Below are 25434 nucleotides of genomic sequence, written 5' to 3'. Positions count from 1 at the left end.
AATTCTTTTAGTTATTGTCTAGACTAGTTGTATAATAGTTTTGCTTTGAGACAAATTAATAATTCACCATCAAAAGATAAACATTCAAAAAATGAATTACTATTATGATCCTGATCATTGCCTAGCCCTATTGCCAGGCCTTCAGTCTACATGTAATAGTATATATGTGGAAGCGCACGTTAATGGTCCAACAAAATAAAAAAATGTCTGTCACCACAATGTCACTGCACTGTCATAAACCTTGCTGTTGCTCAAGGATATTCAAATTGTGTTCAGTGCACAGTATGTTTGTCCATCGGTTGCAGTGTGCTCACGTTATAAAGCTATTTTGAAAATTAAGAAATCCTCAAAAAGAAAAACAACACAACAGTTTGTATAATGTCACCAGTCTACAAACTACATAGCATATAGGCCTACATATATTGAGTGGTTTGTTGGCATCTAAATCACAAAATATCTTAATCTAAAAAGGTAAGGCAGCTATTTAGAAGAGATGGAGGATCAAGGTGGTCTCATTTCTTCTCAATCAATCTTGCCACTTGACAAGTCGATATATGCCACTTCATTTCAGAGGAGGTAAAGATATTCAGATTACTTTTATTTCCTCAGTAAACTGTATTACTGTAACCATATCCAGTATATGGCTGTAACGGAAGTCCTGAAAGTGTCCTTTTTTAGCTTCAGTTAGGCTCCAGTTTCTCATACTGCCTTTGCTCCTGAATAGTCCATCGTCTTACTCATGTTGCACTGCTCATTACAAATTTAATAAAATGGTTCTTATTGTTTTTGTTTGTTGTCATCATTCAAGCTGTGCAAAAGAAAAACTGTTGTGTTGCACATATGATTTCCTCAGATGATCGACATGGAAATGCCACAGCCTTGAAAGGGTAAACTGGACAAAGAGGGACCCAGACTGGAAGACAAGAGAACCTTGCTTTAGTCTGCAAAAATATCTGGATTCCTCTCCACCAGAGGGAGACCAAAACCTGTTTATGAAATTGAGTCAGCATTGATTTGTCTCAAGCTGTACTTCAGTGCTTCACCCAGTGGGCCTATTAGACAAATTAGTGAATATTTCAAATTAGTCAAGTTTAATCTTGTTTTGACACATCTACATTTCTGAATAGTTTGGAGCATGACGAGAAAACCTAAGTAGAGGAGACTTTTGCAGCTTTGGGTAATGCTGGGTACGTTTTTATGGGAAGCAGTCAGCTGATATTGCATGTGTTTGTTGTGATGGCAAGCCTGCATACGGCACTCCAAAGTCGAATATTAAAAAACACATTTTAAAAAGTTGGTGACATCTGGTAAAAAAAAAAAAACATAGGCAATTTTCATTTTTTTGAAGGAAATTAAGCTACTCTATCTCATTGGTGCAGCAAAGTTGGTTCAACTGGTCTCCAGATGTAAACATCACAGACCAATGATGCCAACCTTATTTTTGTTATTACTGTAATATTTCAACATGTCCATGTAGCCCATGAAAAAAGTACCATTGTAATAACATTCATGTAACAACACAACATTCAGGGATCCGAGGAGGTCAGTGCTGGCAGTTATCAATGGTTATCATAGTTAATTAGCCTGGCTCCTCACCGGTTGAGGGAGTTATTTCCTTTACCGGTTCTTCCGGTCGGCATTTTGAAAGACACACAGAGAGAAAGAGAGAGAGGGAGAAAGAGAGAGACAGACAGAGAGAGAGAGAGCGACAGAGAGAGAGAGAGAGAGCGAGAGAGAGAGAGAATATGTGGATCCCCCTTTTCTCGGCTCCTCGATTGCTCTCACCCCCCCTGAAAATTAACCGGTCCACGCAAACATAGCCTTCAGCAGCGTCTGATAAAATCGTCGCCTGTTAAAGGCAGGTTTAAAGGGGATGCTCTTCCCCCTCTCCCAGCGAACATGTTCACCGTGAGAAAGAAGAAAGCCCCTCCAGAGTCCTCTTCCTGACAGGGATCACTGCCGCTGTTGGAGCTGTTTGAACAGTGGGACGGAGAGGGAGCTATAGAGACTCCTCTTCTCCTGCTCCAGCTGCTCCTCCCTCCCCCCCTCCTCGTCCTCCTCCTCCTCCACCACCACCACAACCTCCTCCTCCACCACTTCTCTTTCTCATCACATCCAGAGGTAAATAAGCCACAATAACAACCTATATTCCCAGACAAATTGTTTACCTTCCTGCGTGTTTCCGGTTTTGTCAGCAGCACAAACGGAGGACGGCCGTTGGGAACCGTTGACGGGATAACAGCCAAAAGGGGGATAATTGTAATTTGTGATGGGGTCTTTTTTTGCTTTGTACCCGGGTCGAGGTTACGCTTCCTTAGGCAAGTCCGAGGTCCGAGGTTTATTGAGCTAAGGGATGCGTCGATGAAGGCCATAGTAAGTGTGAGGTGAACATCTAAACCCGTATACACGACCTGTAACGACAGGAACAATGATAACTGTTGTAACGTTAGGCTAACTGGTGACTCCCGGTGATGCTAGCTTGAGCAAGTTATGCCAGTTAGCATACGTTAGCTTAACTAATACATCTCCAGTTGTTGCTAGCCGGCTAACACCACTCTCACAGACGTCGCTATACTGCTAGTCCTCTTAGCAAGTGTCTAAAACACCCAAGATGGTAATAATAAATGAGTGATTATATAGTCACATATGGTTGTTAAGATAAGCTAACGTTAATATCGCTGGTATATATGTTTTGGACAGCGCTCACCCCACGGGAACCTTAACTAACTGACGCTGTTGACAAAAGACATCATTTGAGATAATAACTATGTTACAAAGGTTTTTTAATTGCCCTTTGCGGCAATTCACTAATTAGAAAACTCGGGAAAAGCTGACGTTTAATGCTGGGTGATGCGTAGAGACACACACATAGAGAGACGTTATAACTTTTTTTTAAACTATTATTTATTCTATTAGCTAGCTAGGTTTGTCACCACTAGAGTCTACTTGCAATGCTCGACATAGCCTACTGCATTCGTATGTTTGAGAGCCATTCTTGTTGGTTGTATGTTTCTGCAGCAATTGCATGTTCGACTTGAGCAAGTTATAATATCACGATACAGACTGACGCTGTGTGCGTACAGAGGATAAAAGGACCAGGGAACAAGATGGTTTGGGCACAAGAAGCTGCACTAAATCAATAACTTGTAAAAAGGCATGCCTAGGCTTGCTATAACGCCGGTATAAACTGTCTAGTCAGAGGTGCAGTTATGTTGGCAGTGTAATAATGCACACTCATGAGCTGATACATTTTTTAAATCCCCCATCCCAGAAGAAGCACACTGTAGTTACATGGGAAATATTTGGTTATTTCTTAATACTCATAGGTGCTTCATGTAATGGCATCCATATCGTTTTGACAGTGAATGTCACAGAATGTCTGTTGCCACTTTTTTTTTTTTTGTCTCTGCAGCATTTTGGAGATGTGAGGATTAGGAAGAGATTGGTGATATTGAGCAGCCTGTGCATTGACACGACCTCTTGACCTCATCTTCAGCATGAATGGTGATATGCCTCATGTTCCCATCACTACTCTTGCTGGAATTGCTAGCCTGACAGACTGTAAGTGCAACATCATCTCTCTCTAATGCTGTTCAGACAGCCTAAATACTAACATTCAAACCAAGATTGTGTGGCAAGGTGAAGGAATACGTGACTGTCAAATGTTATAGCTTACTATGTGTAGTTTTATAGTGCTTCAAGTTTAGGCAAATGTGTAGTTATACTAGGAGCTAAATACTGGTATTTGTGACGCGTCTCGCTCCTAGTGATTTCAGGGCAGAGAGAAGTGAAGTGGATTATGTTCCTGATGATAGAAAGTTGTAGGCTCACAGACCCAAAACCAGTTTTGATGAAAGACAAATTAATTAACTATTAATTAACTGTTAGAACACTGGAGAATTTTGCATTTTCACAATGATTCATTGCAGAACTATTGTATTTCGCACATTTTTTATCACATTAGATTGTAAAAATGTGTCTTGATGAACACATAAGTTGATGGACCTAAACTCTGATGGTACTATATTTTTTAAACCTTTTGCTAAAACGATAGACACCATATTTACAATGTTTCTTCTGATTAGAACATCATTACAAGTATACTATATCAAGCCTAAGTGGACATATCGAAAATCTACCTTGTCTTAGAAAATACGATTGTATCATTGACATTGAGTGGACCAGTTTTAAATCCTTACATACACAAATACTTTCACGTACTAACCATTTTCCAAAATAGTTCTCTTTTATATTTTTCCCTTCCTGCATCTTATAATTTTCCACCCAACCTTACTTGTATGTACATCATCCTTTTAGTGTTGAACCAGCTGCCCTTGCCTTCTCCTCTCCCTGCCACCACTGCTAAGAGTCTGCTCTACAATGGAAGGATCTCCGAAGAGGTCAGCAGCCTGCTGGTGTGTCGGGATGAGAATCTGGTGACTCAGCTGGCCCACAGCCTTAACCAGGTCTCCACTGAACACATGTAAGTACCACTCACCAATCTTTTACAACATCTTTTGAGGATTGTAATTTAAGGGAGGAAAGTTTGCAGGCAGCTACTACTACTGTTACTACTACTACTGTTCAGAAAGTTTGTAAAGGTTTGCCTACTCTAAAATTGGTTTTAATTTGGGGATCATTGTTAAGCCAATTTTGTTGTCAGTAGTAGTGGAAAATGCATTACAAAGTGTTGTTTCACTTAAGAATAAAGTTCCAACGATCACATCACTGTCACTGCTTTACCAGATAGGTCAGCTCATGTTCTGGGTTGTAAGCCTGTGCATGTCAGAATCATGAAGGGCTAGCCTCAACTGCACTAGAAATGGTAATTGAGACCGTAAGAAATCAGAGTGCGTAAGTCAAAACTACATTAAGGCCCAGTGGGCAGCCATTCCCTGCAATATGACTATGGACTATACTTTTGCTTGCTTTTCAGAGAGTTGAAGGACAACTTGGGGAATGATGAACCCGAGGGTGACATGCCAATGCTTCTACAAACTCTGCTGTCCAGGAACCCCAAAATCTTCAGGGACAAAAGTATGCCAGCTCAGTACAAGGTTTGGGGTTGTAAGGAGGAGGCATTGAGCCGTTGCTGTTGATTCTGCATTTGAGACCAGTACATGCCTTTTCCCTGGCTGATTTTCACTGCAAGTGGATATTTCCAAGAGCATTTCCTGGGTCAGATGCACGACCTACGAGTTTAGTCATCATAGCATAACATAGTTTAATATACCTTTTTCATGGCAGACCTTTAGACCCGTAAAACACTGGTGTAACTAATACCATTATTATTATTATTGTATTGCATTTAAGTATTTACTTGAACTCACCTACCATAGCAGCTATTATTAGTTCCACCTGTATTTCTTCTCTTATGAAAAAGTCAAAGGGAATTTTTCAGCCTCTAAAGGGGGGCACGGCAGTTAAAATAAAGTAGTTCCATCACAACGCAGTTCGTGGATTATCCTGTGTAAGTGGGACATTGTTTTGCCAAGAACCATTGCTCTCGGTTTAAAAAAAAGTATTTTGGGGCATTTTATGCCTTTTAATAGACATCAACAATAGAGAGATAACAGGAAATGAGAGGACACAGATGCGGCAAAGGTCCCTAGTCGGACTCAAACTGGGAAAGTTGGGGTTCATTGTCAGCATCTAACGCTTAACTCCTAAACCAAAGGGGAACCCAACTGTTGAATTCTTTTGAGCACCAAAATTTAATTCTTTACTGAACACACAAAGATGTGCTGGAAACTGCAAGATGAACATCAGAAATGTCAGAAAAACTGCACACTATGCCCATGAAAATCTAACAATGAGCCTGTTGAAGCACTTTGCACGTCTTGCTCTTATCATTTTTTGTAGCATTTTAGCCAGCAGTAGGAACTCGGTGCATCTGGTCTGGTGAAATGCCGCTCCAAAGATGTGCTCAATGTGTACAACTTTGCACCTTGGTGAATTCATTATTATTATTTTGCAGCCATAACCTCCATCATCATCCTGAACTCCAAATAGTTTCTGGGGTGATACATTTTATTTCAGAATGATTAACAGGTATACAAGATAAAGATTGTTATACAGAAACAGTAGTATTGGTACTATAATCATACTTATAATTACACATCTGTCTACTGTATTTCCAATGACATTACAGTGTACTGCGTATAGTTACCAGTTTGCTATGTATACATATCATAGATAATCCAAGCCTTTACAGTAACCATGTAGCAAATCCTATATTTTTTTTAATATTTAATATGATGTTGTTTATGTTGGCACTGTTCTTGGCTTAACTATAAAGTAATTTTTGTGCCTGCATGGAGTGGTGGAGTTATGTGTTGAACACCGTGTGGAATTATATTGCCGGATTATAAATTTCATCCACCAGCTGGGGACAGTAAAGTACAACTACAATTTTTATTAATAAGCAGTATTGCTGTTAAGAAGATGATGTTTGGTTTAGCTGAAGACTGTTGATACACTAGAGATGTTATTAGATTTCAGTTTTGAATATTTTGTTTATCCTGAGCTTCCTTACCATACCCTAAGTTCCCATTCCTGAGGTACACAGGCAAGTTTTGTTGCTGAAGAAGTGTGTATGTTCAATTCCTTGTCTGACCTAAATTATGGATTTTTGTATCATTTTCCTCCTAGGTGTAATGCAGCAGCCAATGATACAACAGTATAAGATATCTCAGAACCAGGTGCATGGGAGTCCAGGATCAAACTATCAGCAAACCACTGTCCCTCAAAGCCCCCCTGGGTAAGGCAGTGCTAGCATAAACATCACATAATGAATATGCATTAAGTATCTGTATTTCTACTAAAACTGCCTCTTCCTCCTTCACAGATGCTTTACATCCCCACAGTCTGGATCAGGTGCTCGGTTTGTAACCCAGCAGAACAGCCCTATACCCAGTCCCTATACTCCTCAGAGTCCTGCAGACTATATGCAGTACAATCCACCCAGTTATTCTCAACACCAACAGACACAGCAAGGTAAGTACAAGTTTAAATAAAGAAAACAAGTCATTGACTCCCTGCCACACCTTTGCAAGGAACAACAAATAGCTAAGGGTTGAACTCGATGTTTGAAGAGATATTGAATCTTCATTTAATGTGCATTTGCAATGGTTAAAACAAGTTATGGTGGACAGTATGTAACAAGAAAAGTTCTGTTTAGTGACCGCTGCCTATTCATGTTGATTAGCGATCTTGTTGTATTTGTTACTTAAGCATTCTGCATATAACAAGAAGCCTTTCACAAGAGACTTCTGGCCGTATAGCCCATATTCAAGGTGTGGCACTGGTGTGATGATCACACATTGTTCACTCACAGAACATTGGGCCACATGCCAAAATATTTTCTTATTCTTATCTTCACTTTCTCTTACTTTTTTTCATGTGGTGGGCTCGTACGAGTGTGCCATGTCTTGCCCTGACCCATATGTCCGGAAATATTAATTCATGAAAATGGCACCAAAGAGTAAAAAAATAACTTAACGAGCTCAAAGTCCTACTTTCAGGGACCACAAAGGAAAGTCTATACTTTTCAATAGCATCAGCAGTGAAATTAAAGCACCTGCTAAAACTAAGGAATTAGAGAAAATAACGACTGCCCCTATTGCCGTGTCGCTGGAGAAGTCTCTGTCACAGAGATGTACGAGAGAATGCCATAATACGTGATGTTGCATCAGGCATCGCAAAAGGTACACAAGGCCGATAGAGTAAATCTTAACCGTCAGCACTGTAAATACCTTCAGATGCCCCCCACTATTATTTGGAGGGAAATTATCCTTATTAAAATGACACCACCTGCATGGTGTTTCAGATAAACCTAGCCGACCGCAAGCTGTATGCACATTTGTTTGGCAAGGAGTCACTTGATAGGCTGACACTTTCTCACTGCAACATGTTGAAACTGCAGCTGTCTGCAAAGGTGGAAAAGAAGGTATCTATCTCCCATAGAGACATGAAGCATTGTACATCGCAAATCATTTTACTGAATGTTTTGTTTTGTTCTCTTTTTTAGTTAGAAATATCCATGACAACAAGGTCTCTGGTCAGCTATCAAGTACTTCGTCTAATCATAATGCGAGACTAGATTCAGATGAAGACTACATCAACATGGCTCACAGACTGGGAAATGAGGTAATCGGAGAATCAAGACATGATCTGATCTGGACTGAACCTCAGCCGTTGCTGACTGAGTAAACTAACTAAAGTGATGATAAATATCTTGTGTTCCAACAGCAGAGCGACCATTCCATTAGGGCTGCCACGTTACCAGTTAAATCGCCACAGTCTGTGTGTTCCCCTGCTGGAAGTGAAGAGTTTGCAAAAAGTATGCTGCCTTAGCAACAAGTCTTGTCTATATTTTGGATTAAAAAAAAACTTATTGGGAAATATTTATTTTCTGGTGCTCACTCTTCCTTTAATGTATTTGTGTATAAGCAGGGTCCAGGCCTCCACTTATCATGCAGTCCCCCCCACCTGATGTACCACCAGGTGCAGCAGCTGACCTGCTCCTCACCTCTGCTGATCGCAAAAGGAAACAGAAAGAAAGGAGTAAAGAAGAGCATGAGCAGACGGACAAAAATGACTCGTATGACATTGTTAGTTCTCCATCAAAAGAGTCCGCAAGGCTGACTATAAAACTATCCCGAGTGAAGTTGTCAGACATGGATCCATCTGGAGAACTTCCTCCCAGGCCAGGTGTTGACACAGGCCATGAAAGCGATTTGATTATTAATAATAACCAGTTGTCAAGGACTGCCCAGGACTTGTCTCACAAGTTGGGTGCTGAGGAGCAGGCAAACTGTCCGCAGGTTTCTGTTCGGCCTAATACCAAGGAGTCTGGAGTTGTCAGTGGGGCTGTGTTTGACGATGCTGAGATAGACACACTTGCAGAGATCGAGAGAATAGAACGCGAGTCGGCCAGTGAAAGAGAACGGTGGTCCAAAGAAGTTCAGGATAAAGGTATTGTGTGCCTCTTTGTATTTTGTCATGACCTAAATTTGTTTGTGTTCGTAGAAGATCTTAGCTACATTTTTCTTTATTGCAGATAAGCCACTGAAGAAACGGAAGCAAGATTCGTATCCTCAGGAATCCGGACCTGAGTCAACTGATGGGCCCACCGTACAAGGAGGCAACACTGACAGCAAGTTGACACCCAAGAAGACGAATGCTGCAAGCAACGGTGCCAGTCGGCCTGCTCTGATGGTCAGTATTGATCTGCAGCAAGCTGGCAGAGTGATAGGACAGCCTGTAGTGGTCTTGGAAGCGAAGCAGTTGTGTGATGATCACCTACAACAACTAAAGTCAAAGACTGATGGAAAGGTAGATAAAGTTGTTGAAAAGAGACTTGGGCTCATCAAACAGCATGCCGACACTCCCAGGAAGTCTGGTTCAGATGGGCAGCCAGAAACCCCCAAACAGAAGCAGGAAAGTCGACGTGAATCCAAACACAGACATGACAGCAAAACTGTTCATGGCAAGGGACACTCAGTCGACAGACGACCAGACACACCGCGGCAGAAACATGACAAACAATCGGAGTTGCGCCACAAAGAGGAAAAGAACCACAGCCGCCGATCTGATGTCAGCCAACCTGAGACTCCAAAAACCAACTCTAAACATGGACAAGAGAAAGCCAGGGATAGAGAAAGAGATAAGGACAGAGATAGAGATAAAGATAGAGAGGGGGATAAGGACAGAGACAAAGAAATGGATAGAGAAAGGGACAAGGACAAAGAGAAAGAAAAAGATAGAGAACGGGATAAGGACAGGGATAAAGAAAAAGGCAAAGAAAGGGATAAGGACAGAGATAAAGAAAAAGAAAGAGAAAGGGATAAGGATAGAGATAAAGAAAAACAGAGAGAAAGGGATAAGGACAGAGATAAAGAAAAACAGAGGGAAAGGGATAAGGACAGAGATAAAGAAAAAGATAGAGACAAGGATAAGGACAGAGATAAAGAAAAAGATAGAGAAAGGGATAAGGACAGAGATAAAGAGAAAGATAGAGATAGGATTAAGGACAGAGATAGAGATAAAGTTAAGGTTAAAGATGTAGAAAAGGATAAGGACAGGGATAAAGACAGAGATAAAGACAGAGATAAAGATAAAGATAGAGGCAAGGAAAGGAAGCACAAGACGTTATCAAGGGAAAACTTCAACAGACACTCTCCTGACCGGCATACTAAACCTGACAGCTCAAGAGTGAAGCAAGATGGAAGCAGAAAATCCACCGACCTCAATGGTCGACAAAGGACAGAGAGTTCCAGCCTTCCAAATGCCCAAAGTAAGAAAGATAGGAAGAATGGGGATGGCAGCATTAGCTGCCCAGCTGTAAACAAACAGGAATCTTTAGAGACAAAACGTAGTGAGTTCCCCTCTTACCTGCTGGGTGGCAAGTCAGGAAGTCTGAAGAACTTTGTGATTCCTAAATTGAAAAGGGATGCGAAAGATAAAGATCCCCAGCTTCCAGAGAAATTGGTAGAGGGCTGGGGCGTACCCCTGGTCAGGCTGGAGAGAGTGTCATTGGTAGAGAACTTAAGCAAAGGAACTAAGCCTGTTGTTGTACTCAACAAACTCAGTATTGATGAGGTAAAAAGGATCCTTAAGGAAAGCAAGAATGAACACAGCTCCAGATCCAAGAACTGGACAGGTATGATTTACTTTTGTTTATTAAATTTTACCCAAAACTACGGGGATGAATATATGAAATGTGACTGTGCCCAGTTTCCGGATTGATTGTTAATTTATTTATTTAATATTATCACAGTCGTTAATCCAAATAAATAGCTGTGGATGAATGAGTTTTTGATTGTATTTTCTTTTGAAGTACAGATTATTATGTGCTGAAACTTAACTCACTTCTTGTTCCATAGAGATGTCATTCAACAAGCGAAAGCACAGTATGATCACTAAGAAATCCAATTACGCTGAGTCGGCTGATGATGATGAAGACAAGCATGATGACGACTTTGAAAATGAGTGTCAGTATTAAACTACAAATAAAACTACATATTTGTACATACACATGGCACTATCACAAAATCTGTTAAAAGCACTATGCTGTCTCTTCTTTTGATATAATATTGATTTTTATTATTGTTGTATTCATAATAATTGGGTTACCATTCAGTAATCCGTTAAGGATACTTTTTTTTAATATAAAGCGGGTCACGGTGCATATAAATACTGAATCCACATTCAAACCAAATACAAGTGTGAACCTGAAAACGACCATGCAATTGGAACTTTCAAATATATTGTAAATGTACATTTTATTTATTTATCAAAGCAATAATTGGTACTTAATGAGATTACGCTTAAATAATTTATTATTTTTTACTTATCCTTAATTTGTTGTTGTTACAGCTGCAAAGAAAAGGCACAAGAAAGGTCCTGACAAGGCATGGAAGCCGGAAGAGAGGAGGGGTTCAGGTGAGCATCGGCGAAGTGGAGGTTCGCACGATGCTCGCCGGGGGTTGGGTAGCCGTCGACCTGAAGGTGATTCAGATGAAGGCACTCAACCACCAAGCCTGAGTGATGGTGAGTCTTTTTTGCTTAGGCTTGTCAGTGGGAATAGGCAAAAGAAAAATCTAAATATATGTAGACAATGGAGAGTCTTTTTTAGATTATTTGTTTTTAAGAAGGCAAAATGACAAAACAATGCTAATTGTGTCAGACGATGCAAATTGCGCTTCCTGTTTCTGATGGCTGGCATTCAAATGATTGCCATTTGAAACCAGTGATCCATTATCGAGATAGTTAGATTACTACACCCAAGTCCTTCTCTATTAACTATTCAGTGCTTGAGGGTGACTTTCTGCTGTCTAGGATTAAAATAGTTTTCTTTTTGTTCAGCTGCCAGAAAATGGAAGAAAAAGGAGAAACAGAAAAACAGGAAAGAGAACGATTCCAAGATGACAACAGAGGGTATTGTTTACCACTTTGAATTATTTTATATTACCTATGCATTTTAAGGCTACATATTTTTTTATTAATCAATTTGTTTACATTTGTCTACAGAAAAGATAGACTCCACCGCATTTAAGAGATTCACATCCAATGTGGACAGCATTCTTGAGAGCCTTGAGGACGTGGACCTCACTGCGACAGGTAAACATCAAGCACTGCACAATTTCCAAAGTTCATAACATTTGTTGCAGTGTTGAGTTGAAACATGTCAACATTAAAATGGTGTGGCATCACACAGATGATGATGAGATACCTGAAGAGCTCTTGCTTGGAAAGCACCAGTTGAGCGAACTAGGCAGTGACTCTGCTAAGATCAAAGCTATGCGCATCTTTAACAAGGTAAGATGAGTATGTTTGTGCACTTAAACTCAGGCTCATAGTTGTTCACATTGTTGTGAAACTAACCAATCATATGTTTGATCCATAGTTTCCATCTGATAAACTGGTGAAAATGTTGAATATCCTGGAGAAGAACATTCAGGACAGCGTCAAACTTTCCACACTAATGAATCATGTAAGTGATGCAGTTTTCTTACCTGATTTCCTGTTAGAGATTTCAAGTAAGTTTTGTATCTAATTGTCTTTGAAATCTGTAGGATAATGATTCCATGGATGAGGAGAGGTTGTGGCGTGACCTCATCATGGAGCGTGTGGCTAAGTCAGCTGATGCCTGTCTAACAGCACTCAACATCATGACATCTCCACGCATGCCCAAGGTTGTTTATATCGAGGATGTTATTGAGAGGGTGTTGCAGTACACCAAGTACCATCTGCAAAACTCTTTGTACCCTCAGTATGACCCAGCCTACAGAGTGGATCCCCATGGAGGTTAGTGCAAAAATCTTTATATAAAGTTTTGTTGTTTTTGTGCGAGCTTGCGTTTTGGCAAGATGTTTTTCGCACTTATTACAAAAATAGGTATAAACTATTATAAAGACCTTTTCAAAGATGTAAACATAAACATTTTAAATGTGCCCTAGTTTATTTCCTGTTGTAGTTCATGTGGATGACATCAGCTGTGTTTGAAATCATTCCCACATTCACTCACTATTCCCTATATAGTGTTTCTTAAAATAGTACACTATATAGGGAATGACAAAACGAGATTTCGGACTGGGAGGAAGTTAACAAGGGCCAAAGCTGTTGCCTAGTAATAGAATTCCGCTGAAAACGTCTATTGGTATCTTTCTGCTGATGTTTAAAGTGGTTTACGTATCTGTGGTTCAACTCTTATTTTCCTCCCCTAAGGTGGCATGCCTACTTCAAAGTCCAAGAGAGCAAAGAGTTCCAGTCATAAACAGAAAGTGGTAGTCATGCTCTACACCAAAGTGTGCGATATTGTCAGCATCATCTCAGAGCTCCTCGAGATCCAGCTTCTAACTGACACCACTATTCTACAGGTTAGACTTTTAATCTGGTCTGAGGTCATTCAAAGTCATGGTCCCATTTAACCTTTAGGTCTTGAGTTCTAACATACCTGACTGCTTTTGTGCCCGACTTTTAGGTGTCCACGCTGGGTATTACACCTTTTTTCGTGGAGAATGTCAATGACCTGCAGTTATGTGCCATCTCACTAGTGACAGCAGTAAGTCTGCCATGGCATGCAATTTTCTTGTTATTTTACCAGTTAATTTTTCTTTTGCTCCTTGTTTTTTCTATGGTATGCTTGTGCACAGCGTCTTGTCATGTTCTGATTTAGTAATTTGCTTTTTACTCTTCTTTAGGTGTTCACTCGTTACAAGAAGCACAGGCAGCTCATTCTTGAAGAGATCTTCACCTCCCTGGCTAGATTGCCTACTAGTAAACGCACCCTCAGGAACTTTAGGTAACTAACTCTTGAATTAATATTTGCTTAATGAAATTACATCAGTGAAGACATTGATCATTGGCTCTCTCTCTCTCTTTCTCAGTAAACCTAACAATACTTATGTCTTATACTTCCCCAGGCTAAACAGTAGTGATTCAGATGGAGGAACGCTGTATATCCAGATGGTCACAGCACTGGTGCTTCAGCTCATCCAATGTGTGGTACACCTTCCCTCAGAAAAGGAAACAGAGGAGGAGCATAATAAGAAGGTGACTACCAAGGATTTAAATGATCTTTAAACTATATTTAACTGAACCGTTTTAATTCAGAAATTGATTTACATATTGGGTACTCTTTTTTAGGTGGATAAAAATGCCATTATCATAAACTCTTATGAAACTGCCATGAGGACAGCTCAGAACTTCCTATCAGTGTTTCTCAAGAAGTAAGTCATTGGTCTGTAGACTGTTAAAAAATGACTTTTACGTCCTAACATAGCGTCCTCTGCCGTGGAATTTGCTGCAATATTAATGTTTAAACACATTTTTAATAAAAGATTGTAAATTTCATGTTTCAGGTGTGGCAGTAAGCAGGGAGAGGAGGACTACAGACCTCTCTTTGAGAACTTTGTTCATGACCTACTGTCTACAGTCAACAGACCTGAATGGCCTGCAGCTGAAATGCTGCTCAGTTTACTGGGCCGGCTGTTGGTGAGTAGCATTGCTCACTTCAAAGGTGTCATTAACCATCATCTGTCCAGCAGGAAAAGCTGCTAATGCGTATGGATATTATGACCTTTCTCCTCCACTTCTTGTGCTCCAGGTACACCAATTCAGTAACAAGCAGACAGAAATGGCACTCAGGGTGGCATCGCTGGACTACCTCGGCACCGTCGCTTCTCGCCTGCGCAAGGATACTGTCAATAGCAACAGGGACCAAAAGGCCATTGACCGCATCCTCAAAGAGGTAGCCTAGATAATGACAGACTTATTTTAATGGATGTAAATTAACAGCAATGTTGTACTGCTTCTAAGATGCTCCTGGCTTATTGATCTTCTTACAGACTGAAGGCAGTGATGAGATCCAGCAACTCCAGCAGGCCTTACTGGACTTTTTAAATGACAAAATTGAGACAGATCCATCTCTAATGGTGAATGTTTAATTTTCATTATATAATATGCATAATAAAGTAATATACGCCCCTTGTACTCCCATTAAGCCCAGTTCAGATCAAAGATTTGTGACGAGACAAGTTGAAACTTACAACTTCTTGCAATGCGGAGGTCTGCAATGTACTGAAACCTGCCAGTTCGCACCAATGTGACAAGACAAAGATGGTGTTTCATCTTCATTGGCTCTCTGTACTTCCGTTCTAACTTCTGACCTTTCAGGCTTTTTTGTAGCTGGATATAATTTGCAGTATCTTAAAATATGAATGAGGATAGTGATGGTGAGATACTCTCTATAGCTGCCCTTCTTCGTAAATAACGTTTTATTTCCCTGGTTCACTGCTTTGTTCACGATCACGGCGCTCCCTCACATTATTTACTCTCGCTCGCTCCACTCTCTCTCTTTCTCTGTCACGTTCGTTGCCTGCGTCCAAAACTGCCATTTTGACCAGCTGACAGTTTGTAACTGACTTCACCAGCGGACTTTGCTACGACCAACTGGACTGTTGAAACATCATGTGCTTTATGTTCTAAAACCAGTTGAGTCGAGATGGTACAGGCCAGGTGAAATCGCTGCAACTTTGCGCTGCAACTTTGCGCTGCAACTTGGGATGCAACTTTGCGCTGCAACTTTGCGCTGCAACTTTGCGCTGCAACTTTGGTCTGAACTGGACTTTACTTGAAATTCTTAAATGGCTTGATGGTTGACTTAACCTAAAAAAGACATAGGTTAAATGGGGTTCCCGTCGTGTCAGAGTGCTATTATACTCTTTTGTGTACCTAAAATGTTCAGTGTTTTTCATTACATATGTATGTATTTGCTTCATATAGTTTGCCAGGAAGTTTTATATTGCCCAGTGGTTCAGGGACACTACAAGTGAGGTAGAGAAAGCGATGAAATCTCAAAGTGACAACGATGACGATGATTCCATGGACGCCGACGCAAATGATGAGATTATTCAGAGGGCAGAGGCTCGAAAGAAATTCCTTCGCAAGTTCATCAAGACATCACCATCGCATTTAAGTTCTCAGAGGTAAATACCGCGTGACTCTGGATCACTGCACTAATTTAATTCGCTGTTTGACTTGCTCGCTAATCCTGGTATTAAACGGTCCTCTTGATTTTTCTTTCAGCATAAACTCTGACACAATAGACTATGAGGACTCATGTCTGATTGTCAGACATCTAGCCTCCATGAGGCCGTTTGCGCAGAGCTTTGATGTTTATTTATCACAGGTGAGAGAATTAATTTTGCATATCTGTCTCTTAGAGATTATATTGTGTTGGCTGTCACTAACTTTTTTTCTCTCACTGTCTCTCTTATAGATTCTGAGAGTTCTGGGTGAGAGTGCCATTGCAGTCAGAACTAAAGCCATGAAGTGTCTGTCTGAAGTTGTTGCTGTGGATCCAAGTATTCTGGCACGGGTAAGTCATCTTGTATTGGCTGATACACATCAATTAGACCACTGGATGGATAGCAGTAGCATGTTTTGTTTTTACAGATAATACCATACTTTTTTGTGAATGTATCAGTTCTAACAGGATATTCTGTTATAACCTGAGTGTTAGGGTGGTGGTGTGGCATTACCAAGCAGCCATAACATTCAGTAATGTTTATCTGTGCTTCTCTCCCCTATTTGCTTTGCAGTTGGATATGCAACGTGGGGTTCACTGTCGCCTCATGGACAACTCTACCAGTGTGCGAGAGGCAGCTGTGGAGCTCCTTGGCCGTTTTGTGCTAAGTCGGCCGGAGCTCATTGAGCAGTACTACGACATGCTCATTGAAAGGATATTGGTAATTTCATAAGCTTCCCTCTTCTCCTTTTCTAACACATCACGTGATCTTCTGTATCATACACAATTGTGACAATTATCCTAGGAGATTAAGTTTAAATTGATTTGATCACACCTCATGCCCTCTTCGGGATTTGGGGGAAGGAATAGGAAACAGCGATTATAAGAAAGACTCAAGTGGAACTTGACTTTAGCAAAACTCTGACGAAAAAGTTAATTTAAAGTGCAAAAGTTCAGCTGAGGGTAAATCATCTTATTCCCACTCTGCCATCTAAAGATAACACGAAGAACTGAAACCAATTGCGGTTTGAAAGTTTAATTGAGAAATGTATATCTTCTTGTATATATTGAGCTGTCCTTGTACCCATTTTGCCTTTACACAGGACACAGGTATTAGTGTAAGGAAGAGGGTCATTAAGATCTTAAGGGATATTTGCCTGGAGCAGCCAGACTTCCACAAAATCACGGAAATGTGTGTCAAGATGATCCGAAGGGTGAACGATGAAGAAGGGATCAAGGTTTGTGTTCATTTTTCTGTGAATGTTGCTTACAAGTGGTACTTTTTTAGTTTTTTTTAATATACAGTTTATATACATACATATCTTTTCCCATGCAGAAACTTGTGAATGAGACATTCCAAAAAATCTGGTTCACCCCCACACCCAGTCATGATAAAAGTGCCATGACCCGGAAGATCCTGAACATCACCGATGTGGTGCGTGCTACCTAGGCTTGTGACAAAAACTTTGCCATCATCATACAAATAAAGAACATTTTGGTGTTTGACATTGTCGTAATCTGACTAATTTTGTCTCAGGTGTTGGCATGTAAAGATTCAGGCTATGACTGGTTTGAGCAGCTTCTCCAAAATGTGAGTTGTCATGTCACTAATTTAATATTTCAGCATCAGCTTGTGTGTCTTCAGGTATGTGCATATTTTTGGCATCTTATCTAACTTGTGTGTGACATTTGTTTAGCTACTGAAGTCAGAAGAGCAAGCTTCGTACAAACCTGCCAAGAAGGCCTGTGTTCAGTTGGTGGACAATCTGGTGGAACACATACTGAAATATGAAGAGTCTCTTGCAGGTAATACAAAAAAACATAATCGTATGTTTGCATCCAAAATTCTTATTGCATCGTAATTGTGTTAAACATTACTGTGCTGTGACAAATGTCAATGTTTAATGTGTTTGCATTTCAGACTGTGAGGACAAAGGGGTCAACTCAGGTCGTCTGGTGTCATGCATCACCACTCTCTACCTGTTCAGCAAGATCAGAGCACAGTTAATGGTCAAACATGCCATGACTATGCAGCCCTACTTGACCACCAAGTGCAATGTAAGTACAACATCATTCTGTTCAGTATTAGTCTGTTATCTGTTACAGACAGAAAGTATTAGAAATAGTTTGTTGAGTCTACTGCACACCAACTTGTATGTTGTGTTATGGGGCCATCTAGTGGCAGCCAAATTAAATCAACACAGGCCGAAATATTGGTAAGCCAATATTATTAGCCTATATTGACCTATTATAGACATAATGGTATCTATCTCATTATGCATATGTGTTTTATGATATGTGGGGATATGAAAACCTTTTTTACAGACCACAAAATGCAGAAAACAATGCTTGGGGGCATTTAGAAATAGTGTCATATCGCTATTTATTTTATTTGTATTTATTCTTACTGCCATATTGGTAATTGCTGGATTCTTCCCGTCTAAAACTTGTGTCCCTCTAAAAAATTCCATATCAGGCCCCTTAACACAGGGTCTGTCCCAATACTCGAGCTGTATTTGTAAGAGCCTTCTTGTGTATCATATTAAGACCCCAAACATGAGGAGGTTCATCGTAGCCCACTGGGAGTCATTTGATTAATAATGACGTTCCAACACTCATGCATGGTACAGTTAAGCTCAGATGTTTTGTTGGAACAGATAAGTAGGATCAACAATACAGTATTACAGCTACAAACTGGTGACACTAAATGCACATTCTGGAGCTGAGTGAAAGAGTACAATTAATAAAGCAATTAGTCATTCAAAAAGTATATTCACCCTTGCACTGAACAGCTGTCTTGGTCCACTGTATTGACATTTCAGACTCAGAATGACTTCATGGTGATATGTAATGTGGCAAAGATCCTCGAGCTGGTTGTGCCTCTGATGGAGCAGCCAAGTGAAGCTTTTCTCACTACCTTAGAAGAAGACCTGATGAAGCTCATCATCAAATACGGCATGACGGTCAGTGTCATTAACAGCTTACAGATTTCACAGGTCGCTCTCATGAACAGCATGGATGTGAAACTACTGCTCTGAGCATACGGATTTTATTTGAAAATGATGTAATTTGTTGTGTCTTCTTCTCAGGTTGTACAGCACTGTGTAAGCTGTCTTGGTGCTGTTGTCAACAAGGTCACACATAACTACAAGTTCGTCTGGGCTTGTTTCAATCGCTACTATGGTAAGGCTTATGTACTTCACCAACATTCATTTTAACATAAACATACATTTTCTTATACCAAAATTCCTACCGACCTTGATAAGGAAAAGGCTGGGGAAGAAAAATCTAAAAAATACCCCAAGTTGTAATAAGCTGTATAATGGGGCCTGTATTTGTTTTTGCATGTTTGTTTATTTGCCTGTATTAACCTGCTCTCTAAACCTCATTATACTCATTGTCTTATTTCACAAATAGATAAGAGCGTAGTGTTTTACGTTCAGATTCTTCATTAGTTCATTGTATGAATGAAAAGAACAATAGTTTTCAATCCCTGCATGTATTTTTCTATAGGAGCTCTGGCAAAACTGAAGACCCAGCACCAAGAGGACCCCAACAGCTCCACTCTGGCTGCTAACAAACCTACTCTCCTGCGCTCACTGTTCACTGTGGGGGCTCTCTGTCGGCACTTTGATTTTGACCAAGAGGAGTTCAAGGGTGCTAACAAGGTAAACGCCTACTTTCTGCTCAATATATGTATGCCGAATAACTGTAGAACCTGTTTTGATGACTGACATGTTATCTCCCTCTGTGTCTTTTAGATTGTCATCAAGGACAAAGTGCTGGAGCTTCTGTTGTACTTCACCACTCATAAAGATGAAGAGGTCCAGATCAAGGCCCTCATAGGTCTAGGTAAATTGACTACCAAAATACTTTCTTTTATAAATTGGTTTGTTTGTTCTTTATTTATTTGTTTCCTGCAAACTAATTGTATTAAAAATAATTTCCATTGTCCACAGGGTTTCAGTTCATCATGCACCCAGAGCTCATGTTTGTGCAGGATATCAAGGTTCTGTACAACAACATTCTGTCAGATGAAAACAGTTCAGTCAGTCTGAAGATCCAGGTGCTAAAAAACCTGCAGACATACCTGCAAGAGGAGGACTCTCGAATGCAGGAGGCTGATCGCGAATGTGAGTTTAACAAATCCATCTCCTGTCTTGTGTTATTTACATGCCTAAGATATCCATTGTATGTTCATTCCGATCATGTAGGGGTGTCCCCGACACAAATTTTCATAGTCGAATCTGATTCGTCACGTCTTGCCTATAGTCGACTAATCGTCGAATCAGTATTTTTTTTTTGCTCATGAAAAAAGTCTCTTATCCGGGGTGGCGAGCCATAGACATGAAGCAGACAGCAGCAGGTGCACGTGAACCAAGTGCTGCGCGGTCATGCGTGTCAGGCAGAGGGTTACTGAGAGATCTGATTTCTGATAGTAGCATCTTGTTAAAGTATTTATTGTGATAACATAAATGTGTTTTGTTTGTATCTTTCCTTGACAATAGCTGACGGTATATTTAGAACTGTAGTTTCACTTTCACGGCGCTGTGTCAGACTCTGTCAGATTGAGCGTCTGTAATAAAAAACAACAAATGGGCAAATATTCATTTAAATGATGCTGATGATTAAACAGTAGCAGACGCCCAGATCGATTTAAAGCCCGGCCAAGATGGTGCCGATCCTGGACAGTACAACTTAGTCTACAAGGGGGGGGGGGGGGTTATTCCTGCACCCTTAGGAGATAGATTAAAAGCACATGAGCTATTTTCCCATAATTTAGCAACAGTAGTTATCAATAGGCTTATATTTATACCCAAATGGGCTATTTATCATGATTTATTGGGAGACACTAATCTATATGTAAAATCAGACATTCAGCACCCCCAGAGCTAGAATGGAATAATCCATTGTTTCATAACCACATTTTGCGACGATTCGACTATGAGATTGGCAGTCGAATCGGGCTCCTCGGAGCGAATCGTCAAATAGTTGACTATTCGGGTCACCCCTACGATCATGTAGAACATCCTTAGAATGATCCAGCTAACGTTTTTCTTTGATTCAGGGAAAAACCAATCCAAGCAGGAGGATCTGAAAGAAATGGGTGACATCTCATCAGGCATGAGCAGCTCCATAATGCAGATTTATTTGAAGCAGGTGCTGGAGTCCTTCTTCCACTCACAGTCCACTGCTCGGCACTTTGGCCTGAGCGTCATCACAATGACTCTCAGCCAGGGCCTCATCCATCCTGTACAGGTATGTTCATAGTCTCGCTCCTGCATACTCTCCCAGGACTGAGATGCAGTACCTCTTACAAGCAAGATCCGTATGAGATTTTCTTTTATCTCATAGTGACATCATTTTCTGATGTTTTGAATGCATCATGAGCTATTCACAGATTTGGAACAATTGTTTTTCAGTGTGTGCCCTACTTGATAGCCATGGGAACAGACCCTGAGCCAACCATGAAGAACAAGGCCGATCAACAGCTGGCGGAGATTGACAAGAAATATATAGGCTTCATCCATGTGAGTGGATTGCTGGTTATGTATATAAGCTGGACTTTTTTTTTTTACAGTCAAGGCTTCAGTGGACATGGAATGCTACAAGGAAAGAAACCTGGCTTTATACTAAAAAGATTTTCAAGTTACACATTTATAAGATAAATAAGGTATAAATAAAATAGGTTATAAGATAAAATAAAATTTAGATGAGATAAATGACCTACTCAGCTATCTATCAGAGCTCCCTGAAACAAATTACATTGCCATCTGAAAGGGTTAAGTTATGATTAGGTTCATAATAAAGTTCAAACTTTGAACACAGTCCTAAGTCATGTCACATGGTAGCACATGCAGGAAGGATGACATTCCAACTTAAGTGGCTGAAACTCATAGTCATTGTAACAGAAATGTTGTCACATTATCCTTAAAATGTAAATATAAGCACTTCTGGCTGGAAACTTTGGTAGTTTTTATTAGAACATTATTGTATGATGAATTTGTCATCATTTCTAGAGATGATTTCATAGATAGCTATAGCCATGGAATGTGCATATTTGAAATCAGACTTCCACAGAGAGGACTATATTAGCGTATGGCGCAATCCCTGTCTGTGTTGTGTCAGGTAGATCCTCACTTAAAAATGTCCAGGAAAAGTCCTGAAAAATGATCTCTAGAAAAGAGTGAACCCTGTATCTACATACATGCTGAGTTGCATCTCTCTATTCACAGATGAAGGCTGTAGCAGGGTTGAAGATGTCTTATCAGGTGCAACAGGCCATACACGGAGCCAAAGGCACAGCGATTCGAGGCTTTCGTCACGATGACTCAGACGCTGCTCTCTGCTCTCACCTCTACACGTTGGTTCGAGGGAACCGACAACATAGACGGGCTTTCCTCATTTCCCTGCTCAACCTGTTTGACGACAGCACCGTGAGTTAATCTTTTTTTCTTCTGTGTGTAGGTTTGTGTGTCTCTAACCACCCCACTAACCAAGCTTCACTGCTGATCATGAACAGTTAATTTAAGTAGTGATATATACACTTTGTCCCCTGCAGAAAACGGAGGTGAACATGCTGTTGTTCATCGCAGACAACTTGGCCTGCTTCCCCTACCAGACCCAGGAGGAGCCTCTATTCATCATGCACCATATCGATATTACTCTGTCTGTCTCTGGTAGCAACCTGCTCCAGTCTTTTAAGGAGGTGAGAAGCTTTGTTTCATTTTGTATATGACTTACCACTCTTAGTTGTTTTGTTATGCCTCTGTTTTATGTCGGCATTATGTTTTGGGGTTGTCATTCCGTCCCATTCTTGTGAACAAGACTGCAGAGCCGGAGGCACACAACTGCAATCCTAGTTTATCGTGAGATTAAATTCAAAGTTTATGTAAAATATCAGCTGTATATTTGATCCATGTCTGAGTGGTTTTGTTCTCTGTGCAGTCTTTACGGAAAGAGTCTGTGCAGCAGGAAGAAAAGATAAAGACAAAAAAGAAAAAGAAGAAGAAGAAGAAGAAGAAGAAGCCTCAGAGGAGAAAACACAGCTCTGACGAGGATGATGAAGACGAGGACGATGAGCAGAGCAGTAGCACATCAAGTAGCAGCAGCAGTGATGAGGAGGATCATAATGAGGCTCAGGTTCAGAGAGGAAAGAAACCTGCGGCTTCTGATTCGGAAGATGAAGATGCAATGATGAGCCGTCTGCCTGAAAACCCCAACCCTCTGCTGGACTTTGCCAGTTCTTCACAGGGCATTCTGCTGCTGCTGGTGCTAAAACAACATCTGAAGAATCTGTACGGCTTCTCAGACGGGTAGGACACATCAAAAATGCCAGTCACAAATGTTTCATCGACTCTTTCTTAGTTGCTCTGTTGCTTATATGACAAAAGCTCAACCAAATTTTATTGTTTATGTTACAGCAAAATCCAGAAATATTCCCCGACGGAGTCTGCCAAAGTGTACGACAAGGCAGTGAACAGGAAATCAAAGGTGCACTTCAACCCTCGTCAGACACTGGCTTACCTGAAGAATAACCTAGCCAACACAGATCTCAGCCACGAGACCAAGAGGAATATTGTGAAACAGTATTTGGATGTAAGCATTCAACACCATGTTTTGAGTTCATGTGTGTATTATTTAATTCTCAGGAATATGAGGAATATGTCCACTTTTATCTTTTAGTTCAAGGTACTAATGGAGCACTTGGATCGCGACGAAGAGGACGATGAGGGTGAAGCAAGCGCAAATGCCAGAAACAAAGCCATTACGTCATTGCTGAAGGTTCCAAAATCTGTGAACCACAACCACAACAATCACACTGCTCCGGTGGAGACAGATGAGGAGGAGAGTGAGGATGAAGAGCCCCCTACGGTATGAATTTAAAAACCTTTAGTAGAGATTACTCATAGGATTTCCATGTTAACTCTCCTGTAATCAAACTGTTTCTGCATATAAACTGTTAATGTGGATATCACATCACATTTAAGGTTTACAACAGAAGGGTTGAAATGTGGGTCAATGCTGTGAATTAAAACCCAGACGGGGTGATGCAAGACACCCTGAGGGGGTTTTAATACATAATTAAAATACACAACATGGCTACTTACTAAAGAAATCAATCAGGGGATTTTATTCATATGAAAATGATAATAGTAGTCTATGATCGGAACTGCCTCTCTTGCGGCTGTCTATTACTTAGAATTAACAGACCGTAGAATGTCATAATTGACCAATCTGAATTGAGTATTCAGCAAACCTGTGTAACAAGGTTAATAAGAAAGAAAATAGATTTTTTTAAATAATATATTATGTATATTAATACAGAATGTCATTAGAACATATATATGGCCTTCTAATGCCTCTCACTGGGATTTTAAGTTTCTCCTCATCATTGCAGAGAGCAGATCAACTCTGCTGGCATTACTGCTGCAGCTGCTGTTCACACAGCATCCTAACGTGGACAATATCTTAAGAAGATATCTGTTTGATGCTTCCTGTGTAACAAAGGTTTGTTCATGTCGGACACACTCTGCTTCTTCTATCCACAGCGGAAACCAAGGAAAGGCAAGGAGACCGCAGAGGATACAGGTCACATGAATGAGAGAGTGAAGGCCATGGACGTCATTGCCATCTGCTGTCCCAAATACAAAGACAGGCCACAGATTGCCAGGGTCATCCAGAGGATCAAAACTGGCTACAGTATACACTGGATGACTGGATCTTATTCTGGACCCTGGGCTGAGGTAAAGAAACGGGATGGTCGCAAAAAGGTGCCTTGGGTTGACACTATCAAGGAATCAGACATTATTTACAAGAAAATATCTTTGACAAGTGGACACAAGCTGACGAACAAAGTGGCACAGACGTTACGGGCGCTATACGCTGTCAAGGACGGGGAATAAGAGTTCAACTGAAATACTCAGACAGAAATCCCTCCCAGCCCAAATCTATGTGGATCCAATATGTTACAGAGAGAAAACGAAACCTGTTTAGATTTAAGAACCAGACGGGGGGAAAGTATTGTGAACACTGATCTGTTTGAATGCAGACATGTTGAAGTTAAACACAAGAAAAACACAAGAAGGAAATGTTTGGGAAAACATTGTGTGGGAGTTCCTTCGCTGTTGTGCAGCAACTTCGTTGTTTGATTTTTACTCCCACTGTATTATAGTTTAACTAAACACATGTTTATATCTGAACATAATTCTGTAAAAAAATAAAACTGAATGTTGGAAATTAGTGTACTGATGATGTTCTTAATAAAGTGTTTTTGGAGTTTAAACTAGCACCAGATGGATTTATTCACTTGACCTGAGCTCCACCAACTTTTGACTTTTTTTCTTTTCTTGTTTTAAACACTTTGTTGTTTACCCACACTGTGTAATGTGTGTAATGGA

General features: G+C 40.4%; 1 protein-coding gene across 3 annotated transcripts; it reads left to right on the top strand.

Moving 5' to 3' along the window:
* Positions 1–2051: 2051 nt before the first annotated feature.
* LOC310958659 (nipped-B-like protein B) lies at positions 2052–25415 on the top strand. 3 transcript variants are annotated; one of them, XM_083929693.1, is made up of 47 exons: positions 2052–2121; positions 3413–3561; positions 4318–4483; positions 4937–5037; positions 6652–6760; positions 6848–6996; positions 8030–8148; positions 8251–8341; positions 8452–8976; positions 9062–10663; positions 10887–10994; positions 11380–11553; positions 11869–11940; positions 12034–12123; positions 12221–12321; positions 12410–12496; positions 12579–12810; positions 13231–13382; positions 13487–13567; positions 13707–13807; positions 13929–14058; positions 14152–14234; positions 14367–14499; positions 14612–14755; positions 14853–14939; positions 15790–15992; positions 16093–16195; positions 16286–16384; positions 16608–16754; positions 17137–17271; positions 17370–17468; positions 17571–17624; positions 17731–17839; positions 17955–18091; positions 18856–18996; positions 19123–19216; positions 19547–19701; positions 19795–19885; positions 19993–20166; positions 21102–21292; positions 21457–21564; positions 22270–22470; positions 22596–22742; positions 22982–23349; positions 23458–23632; positions 23720–23908; positions 24586–25415. In XM_083929693.1, exons 2-47 carry the CDS (start codon positions 3498–3500, stop codon positions 24937–24939), a joined length of 8175 nt encoding a protein of 2724 aa, XP_083785819.1. In that variant the 5' UTR covers positions 2052–2121; positions 3413–3497; the 3' UTR covers positions 24940–25415. The 3 variants fall into 3 exon arrangements, with proteins under 3 accessions (XP_083785819.1, XP_083785820.1, XP_083785818.1); XM_083929694.1 differs by lacking the exon at positions 2052–2121 and adding an exon at positions 2251–2373 and having other exon boundaries at positions 8455–8976; XM_083929692.1 differs by lacking the exon at positions 2052–2121 and adding an exon at positions 2251–2373.
* The last annotated feature ends 19 nt before the right edge of the window (positions 25416–25434 follow it).

Source organism: Echiichthys vipera (genome assembly GCF_963691815.1).
Source record: "Echiichthys vipera genome assembly, chromosome: 16".
Lineage (NCBI taxonomy): Eukaryota > Metazoa > Chordata > Actinopteri > Perciformes > Trachinidae > Echiichthys > Echiichthys vipera.
Note: the sequence above shows the minus strand (reverse complement) of the source record. Positions and strands in the feature narration are given on the sequence as shown.